The sequence below is a fragment of the Diceros bicornis genome, chromosome 10, assembly GCF_020826845.1.
Source record: "Diceros bicornis minor isolate mBicDic1 chromosome 10, mDicBic1.mat.cur, whole genome shotgun sequence".
Taxonomy (NCBI): Eukaryota; Metazoa; Chordata; class Mammalia; order Perissodactyla; family Rhinocerotidae; genus Diceros; species Diceros bicornis.
In genome coordinates this window covers 77831092-77854940 of record NC_080749.1, presented here as the reverse complement: position 1 = coordinate 77854940, position 23849 = coordinate 77831092, and the positions used below count along the sequence as shown (strand labels likewise).

The 23849-nt window shown below is 38.3% G+C and overlaps 1 protein-coding gene across 7 annotated transcripts in view; it reads right to left on the bottom strand.

Moving 5' to 3' along the window:
• Window positions 1–23849, bottom strand: part of SPATS2L (spermatogenesis associated serine rich 2 like) — a 166999-nt gene that overhangs the window by 44252 nt on the left and 98898 nt on the right. For all 7 annotated transcript variants that reach the window (XM_058549526.1, XM_058549530.1, XM_058549531.1 and 4 more), the window contains 3 exons: window positions 23345–23453; window positions 20094–20143; window positions 17303–17549 (listed from right to left, as the gene is read on the bottom strand). In XM_058549526.1, the coding sequence (XP_058405509.1) occupies window positions 17303–17549; window positions 20094–20143; window positions 23345–23453 (406 nt within the window). The remainder of the gene's footprint in view (window positions 1–17302; window positions 17550–20093; window positions 20144–23344; window positions 23454–23849) is intronic.

Sequence of the window (23849 nt, the reverse complement as noted above, 5' to 3'; positions counted from 1 at the left end):
ATACACTGCAGTAGAACTTCACTGCAGGGCAGCGGCTGTCAGACTTCAGTGTGCCTGAGTTCTCCCTTGGTGCTTATTACACATGCAAATTCCCAGACACCACCTCCAGAGATTCCGATTCAGCAGTGGGCCCAGGATTCTACTTGCCAGGTGATTCTGTTGGGGTGGAGATGGGTGGCACCACCCACCTGGAGAAATTCTACTGTGAAAGATAAAAAACTAATTTTTTGATGAGTCTGTAAATGTTTTGTTAAAACAGTGATTAAGTACAGGCTAGTTCCCACTCACTCTCTATCTAAATCATAGTTAAGATTCAGCCTTGATGAAATATTATAAATTGAAAATCTAAAATACAGGTCATTGGGCATAGTGTACTAAATTAGTCTTATTGAAAATAAGCGGATTTATATTATAACCTAATGGAAAAAATGAGCTTGGAATAGAGGAAAACAATTAATGTGTTGAATGAAAAAGGATTTTAAACGGAAGACAAGCATGCAAATGAGCATGGGCTCATTAATCTAGAGCTGAAAATATTTTGTTTGTGTATCAGAGAACTCATATGTGGCTCTTGGTTCATTTCATCATTCATCCAACAATTATTTATTGAGAAATTTGAGTAGTGGTATTTTTTTATGGTTCTGAAAAGCTGGGATCATTATTAGTGGGATCATTGAACACTGGAAAGATTTGAAATTCTCCAAGACTACTTGCATATATTTACACATTGGCTGTATAGAGCTGTCTCCAAATATAGTCAAACTCTGGGGCTCAGATGAAAATTGGTGGAGAGTTATTCAGGTATAACAGAATTAGGTTCATCTTAACCACAAATCCTGATATTTCTAGCAATAGAATAATGGGAGTTCTTCCCTGGATACAGTGATTTTCCTCTAACATTACGGGCCAGAAGTGCCATCCTCCTGGAATCTACTTGTAAACTTCAATAGACTATAGCTGACTCGGAGTTGATTCACATCACTGGCCAGTAAGGTAGCCACTAGCCACATGTGACTACTGAACACTTGAAATGTGGCTTGCCTGAATTGAGATGTGCTGTAAGTGTAAAATATACACTGAAATTTGGTGACTTAGTACAAAAAAAAGAATTGAAAATATTTCTTTGATAATTTAAAAAATATTGATCACATGTCAAATGATAATATTTTGGATTATTAAGTTAGATAAAATACATTACCCAATTTAATTCACCTGTTTCTTTTTACATTTTTTTTTTTGCTGAGGAAGATTCGCCTTGAGCTAACATCTATTGCCAATCTTCCTCTTTTTGCTTGAGGAAGATTAGCCCTGAGCTAACATCTGTTGCCAATCATCCTCTATTTTGTATGTGGGTTGCCACCACAACATGGCCACTGATGAGTGATGTAGGTCTGCACCTGGGAACCGAACCCGGGCCACCGAAGCGGAGCACACCGAACTTAACCACTAGGCCACAGGGCCAGGCCCTCTTTTTACTTTTTTAATGTGGCTGCTAGAAATTTTAAAATTACATATGTAGCTCACATTCTGTTTCTATTGGATAACACTAATATAAGACATAGGAGCGTGAGATTGTTGGTGTACAATCTACAATCACTACTAATTTATATTCTAGACTAAGAGAGTTTTGATTTTAGTGAAACCTTAAAATATCCTCTGCAATTTCTACATGAGAAAAGTGATGACAGAGTGATGTATGTCTTGTTCATCACTGTATGCTTGGTGCCTTGCAGGTACATAATGAATACTGAATGGATGAATGAATGAATGAATCAGCATTACTTTGGTACTTTGCATGCCTGGGGCCCTTCCAGTTATAGGGAGCTTAGTGTGATATGAGTCTCTGGCTGTGTCTTTATTCAAAATTGACCAAATACTTGAACCAAAGTAGCTACATCTTGGAAAGAAAAGTTATCTCTGGAAATACCCAATCTGCCAAGATTTCAATAAAAAGTATATACATTTTAATTGAATCTTTGTCCATGTATCTAAAAATGGCTCCTAGAAGCTTATGTGTTTTTGAATTTAACTATTACCTGAGCCTTCCTTTTATTAAAAATACTTATCAAATTCCAACATAGATGGTATATAACTTCGTGAGTATCATTCGGGTTTCTGATTCAATTTAGCTCAGCAGACATGTATGGAGAGCCCACTATGTGCTAGCTCTGGCTTATTCATAGGAGATAAATGACATAGTCTCTCTGCCCTTAACAGCTATTATTTAAAACATGAACAAGTAACGTAAGACTACAATGTAGTAAATCTAAGTTGACCTTTCCCATTGGATTATGTTTGCACCTTTGTTGAAAATCAATTGACTGTATGTGCATGGTCTATTTCTGGACTTTGTTTTATTCCACTGGTCTAATTGTCTATCCTCACCCCAATACTACACTGTCTTGCTTGCTATAACTATGAAACCAGTCTTAATGTCAGGTAATGTATGTCCTCTCACTTTGCTCTTCTTTTTCAAGATTGTTTTGGCTATCTTAGGTCCTTTACATTACAATATAAATTTAAGAATCGCTTGTATATTTCTACAAAGAATATGTTGGGATTTTGATGGGGCTTAAGTTGAATCTATGAATCAATCTGGAGATAACTAATATCTTAACCATATTGCATCTTTCAATCTTTGACCATGATATATCTCTCCATTTATTTAGGTTTTATTTAATTTGTCTCAGCATTGTTTTATAGTTTTTAGTGTCTTCTGTATCTTTAGTTAAATTTATTCCTAGGTATTTTAAATTTTTTATGTTATTATATATAATATTTTTAAAAATTTCACTTCTCAATTGTTGGTTGCTAGAATGCAAAAATACAATTAATTTTTTACATTTGAACTTGTACCTAGACACCTTGCTAATTTCCTTATTAGGTTTTGGGTTTTTTTGAATTTCTTAAAAAATTTTCTACATAGGCAATAATGACATCTGCAAATGAAGTTTAACTTCTTTCTTTCCAATATTTCCTTGCCTAATTGGACTGGTTACGAATCCTAGCACAATGTAGAATAAGCATCCTTGCATTGTTCTTGATCTTAGGGAAATTACATTCAATATTTTATTATTAAGTGTGATATTAGCTGTAGAGTCTATTTGTCATATATTTATCAGGAAGTTCTCTCACATTCCTAGTTTGCTGCGAGTTTTTATTTTGTCAACTGATTTTTTTTTGTTTCACCTATTGAGATGATCATATTGTTGTTCTCCTTTATTTTGTTAATATAGTAAATTACACTGATTGGTTTTTAATGATTTTTTTTTTTTTGAGGAAGATTTTCCCTGAGCTAACATCTGTTGCCAATCCTCTTTTCCTTTTATATCCCCAAAGCCCCAGTAGATAGTTGTATGTCATAGTTGTACATCCTTCTAGTTGCTCTATGTGGGACGCCACCTCAGCATGGCTTGATGAGTGGTGTGTAAGTCCGCACCTGGGATCCAAAGTGGCAAACCCTGGGCCGCTGAAGCGGAGCACGTGAACGTAACTGCTACACCACCAGGCCGGCCCCCGACTGGTTTTTAAATGTTAAACCAGTGTTGCATTCCTGGGAAAAAGCACACTTGGTCAAGGTGCATTATCTTTTTTGCATATTGGTTACTTCAATTTGCAAATATTTTTTTGAGGATTTTGCTTCTTTATTCAATATTCTTGAATATTCTTCTGTAATTTTTCTTGTAATGACTTTGATACGATTATGCTGGCCTCATTAAATGAGTTGAGAAGTGTTTTCTTCTTTCTATTCCTAGAATAGAAAATTTGGATTTTCTGAAATATTTTAAGATTGTTATTATTTCTTCCTTAGATGTTTGTTAGAGTTCACCAGTGAAGCCATCTGGGCCTGGAGATTTTAATTATAAATTTCTTTAATAGGTTTAAGGCTATTCAGATTTTCTATTTCTTATGTGCATTTTGGCAAGTTGTATTTTTTAAGGAATTTGTCCATTTCATTTTTGGCATGAAGTTGTTTATAATATCCCGTTGTTAGTCTTTGAATAAATGAAGGGTCAAGGTCAATTTCATTCTTGATACTGGTAATTGGGTTATTGTATTTTCATTATGATTCACTTCAAAATATTTTCTAATATGTCTTATGTGATTTTTTTTTCTTTGACCAATGGATTATTTAGAAGGTTGATTAATTTCTAAATTTTCGGAAATTTTCTAGATATCTTATTGCTATTAATCGTTAATTTAATTCTACTATGCCCAGAGAACATACTCTAAAGATTTCAATATTTTAAAAATTTGTTGAAACACTTTATTGTCCAGTAATTTGTCTATTTTGGTGAAAATGCCATGTACTCTTGAAGTTGTTGGGTGTAATGTCCTATAACTGTAAATTAGGTCAAGTCGGTTGATAATATTGTTCAAATCTTCTACACTCTTACTGATTTTTAATCTACTTGTTCTATCAGTTGCTAAGAAAATGGTGATAAAACCTACACCTATTGTGGACTTGTCCCTTTCTTTAGTTATATCAATTGTTGCTTCATGGATTTTGAAGCTCTGTTATTAGGTGCATATAAATTTAGGATTGTTATGTCTTCTTGATGAATTGATCTATTTATTATTATGAAATAATCCTCATTATCTCTGGTACTATTCCTTGTTTAAAATCTTCTTTGTCTGGTGTTAATATAGCCACACCAACTTTATTATGCTTACTATTTGGATAGTATATCTTTTCTTAATGTTTAACTTTTGACCTGTCTCTGACTTTATATGTAAAGTGCATCTCTTGTAATCAGCATATAGTTGGATCTTGCTCTTTTATCCAATCTGTCAATCTCTGCTTTTTAATTAGAGTTTTTAATCTATTTACATTTAATGTAATTATTCGTATTACTGGATTATGTTTACCATTTTGAGTTGTATCTATTCTTTTGTTTCTTTGGTTGTCTTTTCCTAATTTCTTTTAGGTGAATTGGTTTTCAAGTAATTGTTAGCATTTTGCTTTTTGTGATACCTCTTTATCTGTGTTTTTAGAAGTTGTTCTAAGGATTACAGTATGTACTATTAATTTATCACAGTGTCCTTTGAATCAATATTGTACTGCCTCACGTTTAATGTCATATATTTACTTCTACATCTGTTGTAAACCTCACAACACATTGTTACTATTTTTGCTTTAAACAGTCAATTGTCTTTTTAAAAAATTAAGAAAAGAAACAAACTTTTTCTTTTTATCCATATATTTACCATTTTCAGCATTTTTCATTTCTTCCAGCAGATCCAAATTTTAATCTGTTATCATTTACTTTCAGCCTAAAGAATATACTTTAGCTTGTTTTGTGGTGCAAGTCTGCTGGTGAGGTGGTATATTTTTTCAGCTTTTGTTTATCTGAAAATATCTTTGCTTTACCTTCATTTTTTTTGTTGTTGTTGTTGGGGAAGATCAGCCCTGAGCTAACATCTGCCAATCCTCCTCTTTTTGCTGAGGAAGACTGGCCCTGGGCTAACATGCGTACCCATCTTCCTCCACTTTATATGGGACACCACCACAGCATGGCTTGACAAGTGGTGCATCGGTGTGTGCCCGGGATCCAAACTGGCAAACCCCGGGCCGTCGCAGCGGGACGCACGCACTTAACTGCTTGCACCACTGGGCCGGCCCTGCTTTACCTTCATTTTTGAAGGATATTTTCTCTAGATATATAATTCTATGTTGCCAATTTTTCCCATTACATTATAGATTTCATTCTATTGTTTTCTGGTCTATACTGTTTCTGATGAGAAGTCAACCCTTATTCTTATTATTGTTCCCTTGTTTGCACTGTGTATTTTTTTCCTCTGGCTGCTTTTTTTATGTGTATGTGTGTGTGTGTGAGGAAGATTGTCCCTGAGCTAACATCTGTGCCAATCTTCCTCTGTCTTGTATGTGGGACGCCACCACAGCATGGCTTGATGAGCGGTCTGTAGGTCTGTGCCCAGGATCCGAACCTGCGAACCCTGGGCTGCCAAAGCGGAGTGTGCAAACTTAACCATTATGACACTGGGCCAGCCCCCTTCTGGCTGCTTTTAAGATTTTCTCTTCATTTTTAACTTTCAGTAGTTTGACTATGATGTGCTTTGGTGTGATGTTCTATGATTTATCCTGCTTGGATTTTGCTGAGCTTTTTAGATATGTGGGTTGTTGCTTTACATTAAATTTGGAAAACTGTGGCCATTATTTCTTCATAGATCCCCTCCTCCAGTCTCTTTTTTTTCTCTTTTGGAAATTTCAACTACGTATATATGTGACTGCTTGATACTATCACTTAAGTCACTGAGGCTTTTTTTTGTATTGTTTTAATCTTTTTCTCTCTGTTCTTCAGTTTGGATAATTTCTTTTGACTTGTCCTCAAGTTCACTGATCCTTTCTTCTTCATTGTTCAAACTGCTGTCAAGTACATCTGATGACTTAAAAAAAATTCATATATTGTACTTTTTAGTTCTAGGGTTTCCATTTCATTCTTTTTAGCTCTCTTGAAATTCTTCTCTTCACCCATTATACCCATCCTTTTTTTTCTGTAAAATTTTTTAACATATTTATAATCCTTGTCTGCTGATTCCAACATCTGGGTTGTCTATAGGTTTGCTTCTAATGACTAATCCTTCTCTTCATTATCGGTCACATTTTCTTGCTTCTTCCCATGTCGAGTAATTTTTAAAATTTGGTACTGAACATTTGGATGACACATCAAGAAACATTGGGTTTTGTTATTTTCCTCCAAAGAGTTTTGAATTTTGTTCTAATAGATCACTAAAATACTAGCAGATTACTCTCCACTCTCTTGCCCCCGCTTTTTTTGCCTTGAAAGTAAATGTTAGGCATCGTATAGAACAAGCTGGAGTAGAAGAGATGGTAAGGGGATAGTGGACTGTTCCTCAAAATATCTTCATTTATTTCCCCTGTTTTATACCTCTCTTCTTAAGCTTGCCCTCCACCCTATCTGCTGGTTCTAAATCCAGAGCTTCTCCATTTCCTGCTAGGCAGTCATCATCCTCCCTCCTAAAGCTCCCTCCCTCTGAATTCCATGCTGCAGCTTCCTATACACTGCTTATCAGTAAATCCTCTTCCATCTACTTTCCCTTTTCTAGCAACTGAATCCCTCTTTTCCTTTTTCTTCATTGTTGTGGGTTTCTACATTTAAAAATTCCTTTACTATAATTCAATGGGGTTTGTAATGAAGATATAAATTCATGCCTTTCTTTTTCTTAAAGAGTTATTGATATGCATTGCCAAATTATTTTCCAGTCAATTGGTACCCATTCACACTCAGCTGTAATGCCTGCAATTGTTCTCACAATTAACTCCTGTCAATACTGAGAACTAGCAATCTTCCAATTACTAAATCTTGGTATCAACTTACATATTTGACTTACCCTTGAAGTGATTTATTTCACATAGCAAAACATGAACTGTGGTGGTGGTTTTTGTTAACAGCACCAAAGAAAACAAATCTTCCTCTTGGGAAAAATATATGGACTTGATTCATAGATTTTCATAATATATGTACAGCCATGTATGTGTTCAAATGTGAAAGTTTCTGAAAACTCTTTTTCTCTTTAGTTTTTACTTTTTAGTGAAAGCTTTATGTATTTATAAGTAAACTGAAGGAATTATACATAGATTTCAAATCTTACTTTAAGAAATGTATGAAACATATAGTACTGAAACAATTATTTTAACTCACTGAGCTAAGATGGTTTCACAGTCTCCTATACACCTGTAACTTCAGTAAAGCCCATCATTTGATGACAGTTAACTTAGTATTGTAAAGTAGTTCTATCTAGAAAAAACTGATGAAAAAACAAAGTATAATTTTGTTGTTATAAAATTATGTCTAAAATTCCTAATATCTGTGTTCCTTAAAGCATGTTACCATTCACTTAAAAGTATGTAAGTGAATATGACAGTGTTTTATGATAACTGATAATAATATAATTGGTAGTTCTTTGATCATTGATCTTAGTGTTCTTAAATATTTTCAAAAGAAGAAATGCAAATGGAAATGAAACACCTTAAAAATGTTCCATCTCCCTACTAATCAGTTTTACAAATAAAAACAATGGGATTAGTACAATCTTTCTGGACAGCAATATATTAAAAATGTCAAAAATATTCACTGAACCCAATAATTCTACTTCTAAGAAAATATGCCAAAGAAATAATAATAGTTGTTCATAAAGACTTATATACACAGAATGTTCACTACAGCATTGTTTATAATAGCAAACAAATGGAAACAATCTACATGAACAATAGTTTGGGAATAATTAAAAGAAATGTGGCAAATTCATAAAAATACAATGCAGCCATTAAAATCATGTTTTAAAAGAACATATAATGATACGAGGTAATGTTTATAATTTCATGTTAAGCAAAAAGAATACAAAAGGTCACATACTATATAATATGATATTTGTTAAAAAAAAACAAAAACCCTATATAGCTGTGCATTTTAAAAATTCTGAAATGAAATTTAACAGTGGTTGTTTCTGGGAGGTATGATTATTATTTTTTTCCTTAAGCCTTACTGTATTTTTCAAATTTCTTCAATTAGTGTAAATTCCTTTTAAAACCAGAAATACAAAATCCATAATTATCTCTAAAAAGCAGCATAGCAATTTTAAAAAACTTAATTAACCTACACTTCTCCACATATTTTATCACTAATAATCAATAAAGACCATGAGGAAAGGCTTGTTTGAGTGCCTATTACGTCCAGTTATTGTTCCGGGCACCAGAAATACAATGTGATCAAAGACAGACATGGTCTCTGTCTTTTTAGAACTTGTAGTCTAACAGGAAGACATATAAATCAAACTACCACACAAACAAATGTAGAATTACAACTATGATAAGTGTTATGAAAGAAAAGCACATGGTATTCTGAAATCTGTAACTGGCATATTTGACCTAGGGATAGGAAGAAAGAATTCCCCAAGGAAGTAACAGCTGAGCTCACCTGAAATCACATGAACTAATCAGGTGATGAGGGCAGGAAAGTGCATTCCAGGCAGAGACATCATTTGAGGCAGGAGGAAGCATGGTGTGCCAGTTATCAACTTATTGTCTTTTGGCTCAAATCCACCCTTCTTTGCCCTGCTCTGTGATACTGGAGCTGGGCCCTGTAAACAATTCTCTTTTGCCAACTAGCAGAATGTGAGCTTTGTCAGTAGAGGGCAATAAAGTGACCTTGCAAGGCTATAAGGACAGGAATACCCTTCTCTTCTAGGTTCTGGTCCTTCATCATTATGATCACAGGAGACAGCAGCCATGCCGAGCAGCTCCAGCTGCACTCTCATGCCATGTTCCCTGCTCTCCTCCCACTGGCAGTGGCTTTGACCAGTTCCAGTCTATGTACACCCTCTGGCAATGGCAGGTCTCTCCTACAGAACAGTTCAGTCCATGTCCTGTGACAAATTATTTTGCCACCACAAGGCTGCATGTTCCTCTGGTAGCCACACTCTTCTTCAATGAGGTCAGACTCTCAGTCTTGGATTGAGGGACTCTCCCAGTCCTAGTTCCTTTATTGTCCAGTCTTCCTAGAGATAGCAGCTGCTCACTTGCCATGTCTAGACCCCTTAGAGTCCTCATTTATCCCTTTTAGTAGTTAACCACCTCCTACTGTTTTAGTTAGCAATTCTTTGTATTACATTCCTCCCATTCAAATAACCAGTGTGGCTTCTGTTTCCTGACTTGAACCTGACTGATATACACGGCCAATATGAGGGACTGAAAGAAGACCACTATGGCTGGAGCAGAGAGAGTAAGAACGAGTGTGCCATACAATGGGGCTGGAGCAGGACACAGGGACCAGGCTATGCAGGCCTGTAGGCCAGAGTAAGACCTTTAGTCTTTATCTTAAAGAGTTCAGATTTATATTTTGAAAAGATTACAGGATAGAGAATGATTTAGAGGGGAACAGGAGTACATGCTAGGAGATTAATGAGTGGACTATTGCGGCAGCACAGGCAAGAGCGGATGGTGGTTTTGCTGGGAAGGCAGAGGTAGAAACAGTGAGAAATGGATGGATACTAGGAATATTTGGGAATGAAAATCAACAGGACTCGGTGATTGATTGGATATGGGGAGTGAGAGAAAGGAAAATGTCATGACTGATGCCTAGATTTCTAACTTGCACAATTGGATAGACAGTACAGTAAGATCAGGAACACTAAAAGAAAGTTAAGACCGGGAAGGGAGATCATGAGTTTGTTTTGAGCATGTTGTTGAAGTGCTTTGAAATGTCAAAGTCAAAATGTCAAGAAAGAGTCTGGAGTTGAGCGAGTAGCCTGGACCGGGAAGATGAGTTTGTGAGCCAGCTTACTTAAGTAAAGCTAGGGTATGGTTGAAATGATCTAAGAAGAGAGTATAGCTTTATATGAGAAAGGACTTGGAACCAACCAAGTCTTGACGAGCCTCACCAAATATCAGTCAGGTAGAGAATAACCCTCAAAGGAAACAGAGAAGCAATGAAGATGGAGGGGAAACCAGGAACGTCATGTTACAGAAACCAAAGGGAAAAGATAGAGTGGTTAAGGATAGAGTGGTCAACAGTGTTGAATGTTGCTGAAAGGAAAAGGAAAAGTAAGGATTGAAAAGTGTCTGCTAGGTTCAATACATGGAGGCCAATGGTAAACTTAGTGGGAGCAATTTCTTCGGAGTGATGGGGCTGTAAGTCATAATGAATAGGTTGATAAATGAGAGAGAGGTGAAGAAATGGAGACAGTGAGTAAAGATAACTCTCTTAAGATGTTACACAGAATAATGGTCTAGGGACGAAGCCCCAAGAAAACTCTTTTCACAGTACAATTATTATACACCTAGATTTGCATGTTTCATCATTCTGCTATCACCATATGACGGGGTAATTAACAGATATTCAGAGGAACAAATAACTTTGGAACAGAGACCAAAACAGATAGGTTTATTCAGAAAACATAATGTCAGTCAGTTCTGCCTTTTCATAACTTCTTTATCAAATACAGACATACTTTATTATTTCATTCAAGTCCTATGAAACTTGATCAGCTCAGACAGCATAAAGCTGATAACTTTCCAATTGGAAACAAATCTTTTAGTTTTACTTACATTGTCTTTACAAGGTATCATATGTCATTAATACCTTCAAAGGTTTATTTATATTAAAAGATAACAGATAATAAAGTCAATAAATTAAAGCTGTCAATGACACAAGGTAGGCATGTTAACTTGATTTGTTTCACTGACTTATTTCCCTGAAAAACAGACTTAATTCTTATTGCATTTGATAGAGCCATTTAAATCTTTGTTTGAAAATTAAAAAAAAAAAATTGGAAGGCCTTCTGTTCTTTGCAAGGAGTGCATTCCATTTAACATAGTCCATTTGTAAGTGAAATCACCATAACAAGGTATGGGAGGGAGGTTTGGGAGGGAGGTTAGGAAGGTATCAGCTATTTAGAGGCGAGTAGTTTTGTGTTGCTGCTGTGAGGCTGCAGCAAAATAATAGTTTTCATTAATGAGAAATGAGAAAGAGCAGAGAGAGGGCTCTGGATTTCACTCTACCCACGTGACAGAAAAGCGCTCAAGGGGCTTTATATTTCCTGTGCCCTCATGTCGCTACATCCTACGCCTGCCTCCGTCTCTTTTTGCTTTTTCATACAAAGGGAAAGGAAGCAGAGGTCTCAGTCACTGACAATGCCATCAAGGCCTCCTCTAACTTTCCCTGAACAGTTCAGAGGCAGCGCTGCTGGAAGCAGAGGCAGAGACTGAGCAACACTCCACCATAAACGGGAGCTAATTCCAGGTATTTAGGTGCTAAAATCATCATTGAGGAGGAGTGAGAATAACTATAAATGTGCTTTAAAACACAAGCTTTCAAAACACATCTTCATACAACAGTACTTAATGCCAGCTGTATATATTAATAAAGTATTCTATCTTTAATTTAAAAAAATAGTAAAAACCTATGGTTAGAGCTCTACAAGGGCTTCAGCTAAAGTCCTTAATTAAGGTTGAAATAAAACATTGGCCGTTCATACCACCATAACCTGGTGTGAGAAACCCGAATTGAGGCATCTGGGTCTCCTCTTCAGGAACTCATGTCACACTGCGGCCTTATATGAAGTTGCTGCACACATACCTCTCCCCCCCGGCCCGGGTCTCTCTCCTACTTGCTGCCTTTACAACATCTACTATAATCTATAAGTATCTTGGTAACTTAGTTGTATTTTGGTTTATTGTGCATCTCTTCTTCCCACTCCCAAAAAAGAATGCTTAAAAGTATTTACTAGATAAATAAATAAATGATTTGAGTATTTACTCTGTGCCAGATGCTGTGCTGGTCTCTTTCTGCATCTCACTCACTGCTCACCACAATCTTGTACAGTGGAGTGATATTTTCTACTTTGCAGGTTAGGACACTCAGACACAGAGTGGTGAACATGTCCAGGGTAACACACCTAGTAAGTGATGAGGCCAAGATGTGAATGCAAATATGTCTAATGCTAAAGCACTGGTTCATAGCTACGATATTATATTGCTTCCATGTGAGAGCTGGCACTGCTGAAATCCTGGAATATACACATTTGGCTTTACTATTAAAGTCCTAGGCGAGCTGCTTTCTTCTTGTTGATGTTTTCTAATCCTCTAGTCCAATATAGGGCTTAGAGAAGCACGGGGGGATAATCTTGAAGCAAGGGCCAACAGCAGCATAAAAAAATCTGCTTGGAAATTCTGTAGGGAACCTCACACCACAAAAACGCTGTAAAACAGTCTGTTGTTTTTTTTTCTTTTTTTTCTTTTTTAATAAGAAGCACAAATGAGGGACAAGCAGCCCATGTTCTAAAATAACAGGCCCCTTCTGTCACATTTGGTTCGGTTCACTTTGAGAATGAGAAAGCAGCTCGGTGCCAGTGCCCTGCGGAAACACAGACCCTGCACCGCAAAATGGCGCTCTGCTCCTGTTCTAGAATACAGGGCAGAGAGTGAAGTCCGGTTTGTGGAGGTCGGTGAGCACAGCACGGAGCCTTCTGTTTGAGATAAGTAACAGGTAGCAGAAGAGCTGGCTTCCCAGGATGCTTTACAAGATGAGGGGATATAAGGGAAGCCAGCTGGTGCCAGCAAGAGGAGCTGAAGCAAGGAAAGCCCCGCCCCCAAGCTCACCTCAGCGCAGCCAGGTGGTGGCCCTCAATCCTGCTCCTTTCCCCTGCGGGGGGAATTGTGTCCAGTGGGAGAAAGACAACACAGGAATCTAAATTCCTGTTCTCGCCTGTACGGTCATAAGCACCTATACATTTCAGCAATCTGAGCCTCAAGAAAAATAGAGCAGCGGCGCCCCATAGCATAGCGGTTAAGTGCGTGCGCTCCGCTGCTGGCGGCCGGGGTTCGGATCCCTGGCGCGCACCAGACGCACGGCTTGTCAGGCCATGCTGTGGCGGTATCCCACATAAAATGGAGGAAGATCTGCACGGATGTTAGCCCAGGGCCAGTCTCCCTCAGCAAAAAAGAGGAGGATTGGCATAGATGTTAGCTCAGGGCCGATCTTCCTCACAAAAAAAAAAAAAAGAAAGAAAAGAAAAATAGAGCGGGAGGAACATTTGGGAAAACGGGACCCAAAGGTCATAATGTGCTTAGACATTTAGATGGGGCCTTAGACATGAAAGTGACCCTTGGCATCACTTTTGGTAAAAATAAATCTTCATCTAATGCTTGTCTGACTTTGTACTTGGATGCAGGATGATCTTGATTGGATTATGTAAAAGATCTAATTTGAGCTGTTATTAAAAATTCTGAAATACAGAAAAACTTCTCCAAGGCTTAAAGAAGTAATTTTGTGCTAAGTTTAAGTCAAACTCCCAAACTTGTCAGCTTCACGCTGACAGCAGCATTGTCCCACTCGCCAGTGCTCTATTTACAGCCTGAAATGATGATGCTTCTGGCAGCTGTTTTTCATGTAGGAAGTCACACTAACACCCCTGAACCACCTGCATATATCTTAAAGCTAACTTTTCCCTCACCAGAAAACGATTCCGTTTAAAAACTTTTAAGAAGAGGGATCTTGAATGTCAAGGTGTTATAAAAAGATGAAACACGCGTTCCCCGCGCTCACAGCCTGCTGCCCAGCTGGGCATTCAGGGCAGGCTCTCTTGAGCCCATTTCATTACTGGAAAGCTTGATAAACGCTCCACCACTAGCAAACTGGAGATTTCTTTTAGGCTCGCACTTCGAACCCACTCAAGTACAGAATATCACTGCATGGCTCATCATGATGACCTTCTCCTAATTTTTCAATTATACATCTTCCAGGAGTTAGGGAGCCGGTGGTTTTAGCAGTAACTCTGTGACGCATGCATAAAATTACACGGATGGGGGTCAGACTTTTGCAAACCAAAGAGAGTTACTCCAGGGGTGTGGGTTATCTGCTCAGCTGCTCAAAGGGGGGGCCTCGGTTTTCTCAGCTGTAAAGTGAGGGATGGGATTAAAGGACCACTCCCATCCCTTCTAGTTCCACCCATCTACTCAAAATGGGGTGCAGAATGTCCAAGACCTATCACTCATCTGGGAAATAGCTATTGGAAGTCTCAGGATTTCCCACAGATTGAACAAGCATTTTAAAGTCACTTGACAGTTACGGTATCAACTTCCTGATAACCTTTCATTACTTTTGGGAAGAAAAACCTAACTAGTTACAAACTCATTTTAAAATTTATGATCTTAATAAGTGATGCTAATTAAGTTAATGGTCAACCAGGAGGATTCCCTTCCTTTTGGAGAAACATCTAATAACCTTCCATTACCATCATTTATACTTTAACAGAAAAATTTACATTTAGCATAGATTTGTAATGACAATAACATTAAGAGATAATACTGACATATCTCAATGCCTTCATGCTAAACTTACAAAACCGAAGGAACACTGGGATGGCTCTTTGTGCAATAAAGGATTGTTCACAGAAAGTTTCATGTTAGGGTTTGCAAAAGCTCCCTGGTCCAGAGAACTCCTCTGGCAGGTACTTAACTCGCAAGGCAGCTATCTGCTGTGAAGTGAAGCACTTCAATATTGCATTTCTCTAATGCCATATACTTGATAGAGTTACCAAAATTGTTTCAGGAAGAAGGTATAAATTATAAGTAAATGAACAAATATATGTGCTAGGCTTTTAGTCTATGATTGATATCAAACCAGCAACTTGAGTAATTAGATTTTGAAAGTAATTCATGTGAAAGCAATCACAAGCAAAGTTGGGAATCTGCCACTCGATTATTTAATTTCTTTTTCCTGCCCTGACTATAAATCAAAACATTTTCAAAAGTGTAGGCACGGTAAAAATCGAATTTAAAAATTCCTAGAAAATTCAGATTCTAAATCGAAATAGGTTATTTCTGTTGTTTGTTTGGTGTTAAGAAATCATCCTGTAATAAGGATTATCTGAATTATAGCACTCACTATTATAGAGTTGCTAGGTAATGTGTTTATGGAAGAAAATTAGTGCCTTGTGAGCAATTCTAAAACTTACTAGTTATTTAATGCTTCCATGTCGTACCCCTGATTTGGTACGGATCACGGTGCAATGTCCTGTTTGCACTTGTCTCTTCTGCTAGACAACTCCTCCCAGGCAGGGCCCTGCCTCATTCATCCTGGTTCATCAGAGGACAGCAGTCCTCACAGACAGCAGGTCTGCCGTCTGCAGGGGTGTTGAGTCAAGTTCTCCTGCTTCTCTCTAACCCTTGAAGTCCTCTCGACCTCAGGTCTCCGGTCCTTCAGGACCCACTGCTCCCACGAAATCTCCCTGAGTCACTCGGTCAGATGTGGATTTCTCTCCTCAGACTTTAAACTCACAAGCAGACACACAGTCTTCTCTTCCAGGGTTCAGAATGCGATGCCCTCAGGGCCTCGACCACACCTATACCCCTAGCTGAATCATCCACTGTGGCTTCTCGCTCAGTGCTTTGCATATAAGAGGAATCGAAAGAGTCACTGATTCAACAGACTCGGGATTTTACAACTAGAAGAAGGACTTTGGGGATCACCGTGTGTGGTGGTTCTCACCGACCACCTGTTGGGAGGCATTTTGAAAAACCGACAGGGCATTTTTAAAATTTATCAGAATGACTGTGTGTGGGGTGGGGAGGGCAGGGTGCAAGCAGCCTCACCATTACAGGCATCCTGCACCCTCACCTTTTTATGTCCTCCTGGACACTTTACTAACAAACACCAAGGATTTTTTGGACAGTTTTCCAGGAAATCCATGGATTTCCAGGATTCAACTACTGTATAAATTAAGAGAAAATTGTACTTTATGTTGTTCAGAACTTTACCAAGAGTTTTCACATTGGAAAATCGCATGGCCAACCGCATCGGCAGTCACGGTATCTGAGTGGACAACCAGCACCCCCTCTCAGCCTGCACTGGAGCAGCTGCATTCAGTAATTCCACATCTACAAAAAAATATACTTATCTCCTACTTCACCTGTCAAATATGAAAACCGGTGTCCACAATCTCCAGTTAACTATTATCTTACTTCTTTCAAGCGCAAAGTGATCCATTATAAATGGGTGTGAACATCTGGCCATTTTATTAGGGCTTCTATTTTAGTTGTTCCTGAATTTCTTAAATTTTTACTTTATGAAAATTCCGTTTCTAGGCAGATTATATTATCTATGAATTTTATTTTAAGGTTTGATATAAAAATGGAGCATTGGGTCAGATAGTATTGAAGACCACTGATCTAGCAGATTCCAGTACAGACTTCCTATTTTACAGAAAGGGAGTGGGACTCCCCAGATGAAATGATGCACCCAAGGTCATACAGCTGATTAAGAAGTAGCCTTTTGTAGATTAATTAGTATACAGCTATAGCACAAATAATTAACTTTCCAGATTCCAACATCCTGGAAGGTTATATTCTGTCACATAATATGAAACACCAGGAGTTAAAATAATTTGGTCTACCCTTTCATAACATTTTCTTTTGTCATCAATTATCCCTCCCTTATCCCAGCAAAGGTGTCTATAAAGAAAATTTCTTTAAACTGGAATTTCCATTTTCCTGATGATCCTAATAGAGACTAGAACTATGTTTTTTAGAAAAAATAATGCTCTGACTTAGTGCAAGTCCAGATTGAGCAATTGTTCTTTGGCTTTGTTATATTCCCCCACCCCCTCCCCATCCTGCAGGAAGACTGAATCCGTGTACACTGTAGAAGAACAACCTTTCACTTCCGGGAATAGCCACAGTAGCAGCGACTGTCCCAGTGGGTTCCCTGTGCATCCTTTTCTTTTATGTCTTCCTAAGCAACTTGACTTAAGAATTACTGACCTGTGACTCCACGGAGTGCCTTTGAAGGCTCCTCGAGTATTGAGATCTTTTTCTCACGAGGGATAAGGACTGGCTTTTCACTGGCAGAATCGGTGGACGAGCTGTCCTTCTCATAGCCATTCACGTGGCCGTTCTGTATCCGTGGTGGTGGTGGCTGCGGGGGCCCTGCTTCAGGCCTCTCGGGCTTGTCTTTAGCATCTTTGTTGCCTTGGTGCTGCTTGGACTTGCTTCTTTTCCTTTTATTGTTCTAGAATGAGAAACAAACAAGAAGACAATATTATTCAGCTCAGACCCTTGAAATAAAACGTGAACCTTAGATCAAAATATGTTATCTTTTTTTGGTTTGTTTCCTGGCTCTTCTAATAGAATGGGTGAAAACACCTACATTTTTATTAACCACCCAAATTAATGTAAATATCTTCTTTCTTACCATAAGTTGTATAAACTTTTACCTCATAAAATAGTAAACAAAAAAAGTTCCTTTAAAAGGAAAAAAATAGCAGGGAATGGCTTAAGTAGCTAAGATATTATTTGAGCAAACTGAAGGGCTACATGTGTGAATGGTAACACAGTAAAATCTTGTGAAAACTGCCCTGAAAGAACTTGAATTCAGTAATGGAGCCATTGACGGGGGTGGGGGAGGCAAGGAGGACACTCAGGTCTGATCCTCCGGGGAGGAGAGGAGGTGGAGAGGAGGATGGGTGCGACAAAGGCAGGCAAGCCCTTGCAAAATGAGGAAACAGGAGCAGATCCCCGAAGTCTGGGTTGGGTCTACGAAACAGGCACCAACCAACCGAGATTCCTGGGATCGTGCCCCTGTCCCGGGGTCCCAGGCAGCCACAGGACCCGCCATCCTCCCCATGAGCATAAGCCGGAGCAGACACTGCTGCAAAGCAACGCCAGCGGATCGGGGCCAGCGGATCGGGGTCACCTGGATGTGGATCGCACAGCTGGACCCTGGACCTCTCGGCTGCTAGCTGAACAGCATTACGAGACTTCCTGTTTATCTACTTCGAAATAACACAACCCTGCATTTTAGACAATGAAATTTTTTAGACCTCAATTATCACAATATGACAGAGTTTTACTGTCTCTCTCCTAAAATGCCCTAATGGTCAATATATAATAATATATAGGAAATTAAGAAGATGTTGTTCCTAATTATGTTGTCTGCTTTACTTGACTTTGGCTTTTGTACCGGGGTTATTCAGTGTACTCAGCATTCAGTACGGTTCAGGCCTCAGCCAATGAGAACAGGCGCCTGAGCCATCACACAGACCACGTCCACGTGCCACATCAGTGAGGCCCAGGTGAACCTCAGCCTGGCTTTGTTCCTCGGCACATGTGGAAAAGAAGGAAAAAGCAACTGTTTGCTCTTCTTAATTCTCCTCCCCACTCCGTTTCTTTTCCATGGAAACCATCATGCCCCGAGTAAGTGCTCCTCTAGCTGGAAGCCGTGCCTCCACTGGGTGGAGGGGGCCAGTGGCACGTCTTCCCACACAAGCCCCACGCCTACTGGGCTGGGGGGGCCTTTCCCCGCTCCACTAGCCTCTGAGAGGGAGACTCGGTGATGAGTCGGGTCTGCAGCTGCTGTCTGCTCTTTTTTTCACATCAGAGAAATTTGATACCCAAACCATACATCTGAAATTTTTCCATGTAAGTGTAAATACTGCCTTTTAATCACTTGCAAATCACCTTCATCTCACCCAGAAGCCTGGGAAGCTATGATTAAAGATAAGCAGAGACTGTCAAAGATAGTGACATACAAAGGTTAAAAAAAACCCTCATAATTCTTCCTATTCCACATGAAACTAGGAAGAAAAATAAAGGAGAAAGGATAATTCCGGTAATTTCAGTAATCCCAGGATATTATAAAAGTAAAACTGCTTTTTTTGGTTTGTTTAACACCTGTTTCACAGGCCTGTGATCCTCCCTCATGGGGAAGGGTAGGCTGGCGTATTATATCCTGAGATGTCCAAAACACAGGCCTTGCTGGGAAACAGTGGGAACGGGCGGGGCAGTTACTTTGAAAAGAGAAGCAGACTTTTTGTGAAAGTCCTGAGAACAAGAGAGTTGCACCTTAAGGAGCTAGTGCGCTCTCCTATATGTTCACAGATCACGAGGGCACGTGCTGGAGACAGGGGCCAGTGTGTGCACAGGCACACCTCCTGTGTGCCCAGAAGTCAGACTCTGTGAGAAGGCAAGAAGCAGAATAATCTGAATGGGGCAGAGTAAAGCCTCCCTTCCTCTGTTCTCAAGGAGCAGTGGGCCAGGGTTCTCAAGAAGGGAAAACAGGGCCCTTACTTACTATGGCTTTAAGGCATTTTCTTTTCTTCTTCTTTTATTAAAGATCTAGCTTAGAACTCAGCAAAAAATTATCTCAGAGTAGCCCTGGACAGATTCTTTCAGTTGGGAAAACATGTGAAAATATGTTTAGAACTTTATAAGTATCTTTAAAACACTCCCTGATTTTTCCCTTTGAGCTACAGGATATGTCCAGGCAAGTTAACGTCTTGAATCCTTTTGAATTCTCCACTGGGCTTAATACTTACAAAGAAAAACTCTGGGACTTCTAAAGCACACCTGGTGGTTACAAATGCTTGAACCAAGAACAAGGGCATCAGTAGTGAGGAAGGCTGATAACTGAAGAGAGTGTGAATCTGGAAGCTTTCTGGGTGTACACATTAACATATGTGAAAGAAGCATAAAATTGGCAGTCTTGTTAAGATGATAACCACCATGATGGTTTTGACTGAAGATGTTACTAATTTACAATCAATATTAATCTTACCTTCTTTTTTCCTGTCATATTCCATTCTTTTAGGACTTGAATGGCACTGCCTAGAGAAAGACAAAGAATCTTCAACATGTATTCACATAATAAAACACCACACAAAATTCATCTCTATCTTTCCATCTAGGTAGCAATTTTTTTTTTTGGCTTTTTCATTTGTTTTGATACATCCTACCTTAATAAAAATGCCAGTTTCATTTTTATTTCCAGATTTTTATTTAATTCATTGCATGATCTTGGTTTTATCAAAATATTAAGCCCCACTACGTGAAGCTTACTTTTTTATCATTATGTTGTCTTAGAGAAAATGAAATATATCTTGAGAATTTTCTGATAGCTTCATGGCCATAGGTAGAATAAAAATTGTTCTGTTTGATATATGAATCAAAATACCTATAATCTTCTGGACCAAACATGGGATTTTGAATATTATTAACCAAGCAAATCTCAGCTTTTTGTTTGGCCATTCCTGCTCTCTTTGCCTCTGCTCATTCTGGTCACAACTTGCAGGGTAAGGAGGAGGACAGTGTATATGACGTGAGCTCTGCTCTCGTCACCATGGACAGGAATGGGACACGAGCTTTGCAGGGCTTCCACTTTGAAACAAAAGTTCACCAGATGACAAGTGGTGTCCCAGGTTCTGTCAGTGCCGTTCACATCCATATGTGGAACTGTACGGACTTGGAGGAAAAGCCTCACCTGATTAAGTTATAAAATATTGTAAAAGAAATGTTTTACCAGTGGTCAACTCTAATAACTATTTCCAAATGTTCTAACAAAGGTCTTCACTCATTCCAACTGTGCTGGAGGTAATTTCAACAATAAGTTACTGGTAATGAGTACATCAGTTGTTTTCATATAAATAGGTATTTCTAAAAGAGGAGCTCTTAAATGTATTCTTTCAAGAATTTTAAGCATTTTCATACAATCTCATTATACTAATAGTTCTGTACAATGAGTGTGTTGGCTAAGCAAAGATAAACTTCAGGCTGGTCTTTATAACAAATTCCAAATTAGGAGGATCCCTATTATTGAGTCTGCTGTCACCGTTAGATAAGCAGAAGGCCACAGTGCTTTGACTAATATTTAGACAGGCTAATTATTCCTCTCTATTCAAAGCTTCCAATCCAGTGCCCCTCTTAGGCTTTTTGAGTTACATGTACTTGAAATAATAAGACTGCACTTAAAAGTAAGCTATAATTCAGACTCTTTATTAACTGGGCTGGTCTTTCTCTAATTTGCCCAGAGAATTAATGTTGCATAGTATTTTCCTTTAGAAGAACTTTAGGTAGTCACTTTCATTAGGTTCCTTGGTAACTCATGCCAGTGTTAATAACCATTAGGGTAGTTCTTACTTATAGCTAAACTTCAGTTTTCTAAATAACATTAAATTTTAAAAAATGTTAAATACTGTTCTTTTTATCAAAGAAAGGAGGTGAGTTGCTCACTGCTTTCAATTGCAATATTCAATTATTTCTCTAATTTTCATATTTTCACATAAGTTCTATTTGCAATTTGGACAATGAGCTTTTAGAGAGTAATTCTGAAGAAGAAATATCCAGGTTTACGGAGCATTTTGAAAACGTTATTATAAAATTTTAATTACACTGAAACTGCTTGAAGTTTTTTAAGCCACTCGGAAATCGTGCTTTCAATATGCCTCAAAAGTGATTCCTAACAAACAGTTTTGGTTCTTGGTGGTTTTTAAACAAGCTTTTGCATTGGTCCCCAACCAAAATGATACGAGGTTTCTCAGCAATCAATGGGTTTTTTTAACGAGATCTCAACACTGACAAGGTGAAAATTTCAAGAAGGACAAGCAAGGTGCTCTATTTAAACACAGACGGATTTGATGACAGTGTATCAGTTCCTGAGCATCTGTATGTCTCATCAGGGTCACTGTGTAATAAAAACTTTCATTGTGGGGCCTCCATCCAAGTGAGGCTGGCGAGGGATGGGGATAATAACCTTCTTCCTTTCCTAAAGCTTTTTTCCATGCAAGTGATGTTCGCAAGTAAAACCTGAAAAGGGAGTTTATCTAAGCCAGGATGTGCATATTTCCAAAATTTTTTTCTTGAGACAAATTGCATGGAATGCTGCAAAGTTGGATTAATATTGCATTCTCTCCTGTTTGTTTCTTATGACTACTAAAGAGTCTATATCTGCTCGTCCATGAAGCAGGGAAAAACAGTCAGAAAAGTTATGCATGATGGGTCTGCTTGCAGGTCTATTTTGAATGATAATCATTTTTTAATACATTGGGACCCTAAACCTTGACTGCAGATATCAGAATGTGAGTACGTTACCTGGTTCCAAGACCTCGCCTGAAATGCAATTATACTTGTAGAAACTTAGGAAGATTACTCTACTCCTAGGAAAATAAGTAAATCAAACCGTCCTTAACAATTAAAGTGTAAATAGGATATAACTGGGAAATGTGCTGTCTTCCCTGACTTTATGTGTCAGATTATGTTTAGCTAGTTCATATTTACAAAATAGAAACTCATACCAGGACAGAAGACATATGATAACTAAGGACAGGTATGAGACCTTCGTTCAAAAATGGAACTTATTTAATTTGATTAGGAGAGGAGAATTTCCCCATAATTTACAGGAAATCTAAAGCAGTAAGTTATACATTTATAGGATAAACACATTCCTGAGACTTTAGATTCTATAACATCACTAGCAATGGGCTGTCTAAACTAAAAAACAATTTTTTTTCTTAGAAAGCAAAAAGGTTCTAGAGGTAGAAGACGAACTGATATTCTGATTAATTAGGCAATCTCAAAATCATAAACTAAAGATATTAAAGAATAAACCAGTCCTCTCAGACTACGTAAGCACCAAGTTCAAGGATTCCAGTCATAAAGCCAAGTAGAATTACGCTGGGTGAAGAGAAGACTTTCCAGATCAGGAGAGAAGTACGTCATCCTCCATTTACAAGGACACCCTCAAATAAAGATACGTTTAATAACAAATTGGAATGATTGGTGGACAATGGAATTAGTAGCATTATAATAGGTATCCTTTGGAAACTATCTACAGTCTTTTGTTTTAATGACGGAAAAAGAACTTTAAATTTTGTTCTTATTGAGTATGTATATGTATTTTTAAAGCCTACCATATTTTTATGAACATTAAAGTACTAGTAACTAATTGGTATTCAATTCATTTAAGGGAAAAAAACAGAATACATGCAATATTTACCCCTAACATCTTCTGGTTCAAGAGACATGGATACTTACCATCCACGAAGGCTTGCACTGCTTTATCTACGTTAAAATCAAACTGTTGTAGCACCAGAACTATTTCATTATTGCTTTTGTTGGGAACAACTGATCGAACTGCATAGATCTATGAAGGAAAAGGAAAGGTAAACACTTTAAATATTTTTCATGCACGAATCTCTCCCTGGATAGAATAATAACTGTTAGAAAGGCCTTGAAAAGCCAACTACTCTATCTTCTTGCCATCAAGCATACTCAAGGTATTTCCGACCAGCAACATTCATCCTGGTAATCACCTTGATACCCTCTTGATTTGTGTGCACATTTCTACAAAGGTCTCCTTGTTAGGACGTCAGTGGCAAGTGTGAAAAGCCGACTGGGGTTTGGCCGTCTCCCCCCGCAGACTCCAGACGCCTACAAGCCGTGTTTTCAGTGGGGACACAGATTGTCTTCTGTCTCAGGCCCTCCTCTCCACTGGCTCAGGGGGGATCTTTGGAAAACTTACAGAAATAGCCTCACACCT